This window comes from Embiotoca jacksoni, unplaced genomic scaffold (genome assembly GCF_022577435.1).
Source record: "Embiotoca jacksoni isolate LCO1_2020_lvr unplaced genomic scaffold, fEmbJac1.0.p SCAF_84, whole genome shotgun sequence".
Taxonomy (NCBI): domain Eukaryota; kingdom Metazoa; phylum Chordata; class Actinopteri; family Embiotocidae; genus Embiotoca; species Embiotoca jacksoni.
Window position 1 is genome coordinate 503,475 of NW_027185441.1, and position 2,500 is coordinate 505,974.

The window sequence follows — 2,500 nt, forward strand, 5'->3', positions numbered from 1 at the left end:
TGTGTCTGTGTGTATGTGTCTGTGTGTGTGTGTGTGTGTGTGTGTGTGTATGTGTGTGTGTATGTGTGTCTGTCTGTGTGTGTATGTGTGTGTGTGTGTGTGTGTGTGTGTGTGTGTGTCTGTATGTGTGTGTCTGTGTGTATGTGTCTGTGTGTGTGTGTGTGTGTGTGTATGTGTCTGTGTGTGTGTATGTGTGTCTGTCTGTGTGTGTGTGTGTGTGTGTGTGTGTCTGTGTCTGTGTGTGTGTGTGTGTCTGTGTGTGTTCTGATTGATGGACATGTCCTTACTCTTGTGGACCTTCAGGACGGTGTAGGACATGGCGGTGAGCAGCCGCTCCCCCTCCAGGATGAAGATGTCCCACAGCCGGAGCGTCAGCGTGAACGGCGTCTGAGGACCACAAACACAGCGGCGCTCCGAGGAGTCAGGAGGTTCGTTGGGTCGGTACCAGACCTCAGAGGCCCGAGAGCCCGGCGAGCCGTGCTGACGGGAGCCGAACGTTGCCAGACCACCGCCACAGGATTGTGGGCGCTCGCGGAGGAGGCTAATAACAGTTTAGCTTGACAGCTCTTAATGCGCCGCTCTGCTGTTTGTAAAAGCTGACGGCTCGTTTTTATTCAGAGTTTCAGTTTCTTTTCTCCCGGAGGTGAACTAATGCTAATGCTCTATAAATTGTAAAATGTTTCTCCTCCTGGATTTTAATGAGGAAAGAAAAATATCTTCATGATTTGATATCAGTTCAGTCAGAGACGTATTAATGGAAAAATTATGCGTGTTTAAAAAATAAATAAACATCAAAAATGTTTATTTTGATGGCGTCATTTCTAAAACAATTTCGATTTTTAAGAGATTTTTTTGACAGTAAAATGATCGTGTTAATATTGAATTTTGACATTTTAACGTGTTTTTGTTTCTATTTTTTGACATTTTCTTGAAATTTTAACACGGTATGTTTTGTACAGTGTACTGAGACCACGTGATGATCTACACTGTAAATAAATCAGAATTTGACACGTCTGCACTTTTATACCAGTTTAAACAATCGCTGCAGTTTATCCCTCAATCAGATGATTTAGTCTTCAGTCAATAATTCATCATGAACACAGTTACTCTCGATACTTCATTATATCAAATGAATGTCTTTCCGAGTCGCCTTCAGATAACCTGATAATTAAGTGAGACGAGTCCAAACCAGCCGCTCTCTTATTCTGTCTGTTTTCTATTTGAAATGTGACGTAATTAAAATGAGAATCGGATGAAACGATCTGCTCACCCGGTCAATGAAACACTGCAGGAACCACTTGGTGCTGTAAATCCCTGCAGACATCTGCTCTCTGTCCTGCACACACAAACGGAGACTCAGTGAACGTCTGCAGGAATTTAAACTGCCCGCACATCACGTGAAACATCTGGCTGTGATCTCACCAGATGTTTCTTCAGCTTAGGGATGAGTTTGGAGATGATCTGATCGTGATGCGTCTGGAACCGCTGCAGTTTGGGAAACCCGGGAACAAAAAAGCCTAAAAAAGAGGAGCAGGGAGGTTTTAACGTCTGTCCCACCAGAGGGAAATCCCTGCAGTGTTCCTCTCCTCCTCTTGGTGGCGCTCTGCCTGTAAAACCAGCAGGAAGCAGTGAACCTCACCGTGCATGCCGTGCTTGCGGTCGGTCAGCAGCTGCGACAGCGCCCAGAAGGCGTCCTCCTCGTTCATGTACATGAGCAGCAGGGCGGCGATCTGACTCATCCCCTGGCAGTAGCTCACCTCCTGCAGGAAGACAAACAGTGGCAGGTAACCACGGTAACCCACAGGTACCTCACCCAAATAAAATGCACAAAGTGTGACGTGAGGATCGATCAGAGTTCAGACTGTTCCTGATGCACATGACTGCAATCAAAGAAGCCCCGCCCCCAAACATATCTGTGTTTGAGTCAGCAGACTGTTTCTAAAAGAGTTCGTAGCTTCAGGTCTGTAAAATGGTTCTGATCCAGAAGTGTCTTCAGCTGCAATACCAGCGAGTGCCACTAGAGGTCGGCTCCACTTTTCAAACACAGAGTGCTGAATCAGCTGCTTTTAAGTGTCCAAATACTGAACAAATACCACGTAAAAAACATTCGACACTGAAGCAGCGAAGAACGATCGAGAGGAAACTGAAGTCTGAAGATTTTTATCGGTTAAATCAATTTATGTTGGAATTTTAATGTTTTATGAAAAAACTACTTACTGTGTTGTAGACTGAATATGCAGAGAGGACGTGGAACAAAGACTGCTGCCTGAGGGGGTGGAGGGAGGGGAGGGCGGAGGTGGGGGAGAGGGAGGAGAGGGGGGTTATTATTACACATTTAATCATTTTATATTTTTTACAGTGGACTTTAGACACAAAACAGAATTCAATGAAGACAAACAAACGGACACAGAACATACAGAACACAGAGAACATACAGAACATACAGAACACAGAGAACATACAGAACATACAGAACCCAGAGAACATACAGAACCTAGAG

The 2,500-nt window shown here is 45.0% G+C and overlaps 1 protein-coding gene across 3 annotated transcripts in view; it reads right to left on the reverse strand.

The window, feature by feature from the left end:
- The window catches only part of LOC138192323 (USP6 N-terminal-like protein), a 23,696-nt gene that overhangs the window by 10,387 nt on the left and 10,809 nt on the right, over positions 1 to 2,500 (reverse strand). For all 3 annotated transcript variants that reach the window (XM_069139640.1, XM_069139642.1, XM_069139641.1), the window contains 5 exons: positions 2,218 to 2,266; positions 1,640 to 1,760; positions 1,423 to 1,517; positions 1,271 to 1,336; positions 288 to 387 (listed from right to left, as the gene is read on the reverse strand). In XM_069139640.1, coding sequence (XP_068995741.1) covers positions 288 to 387; positions 1,271 to 1,336; positions 1,423 to 1,517; positions 1,640 to 1,760; positions 2,218 to 2,266 — 431 coding nt within the window. The remainder of the gene's footprint in view (positions 1 to 287; positions 388 to 1,270; positions 1,337 to 1,422; positions 1,518 to 1,639; positions 1,761 to 2,217; positions 2,267 to 2,500) is intronic.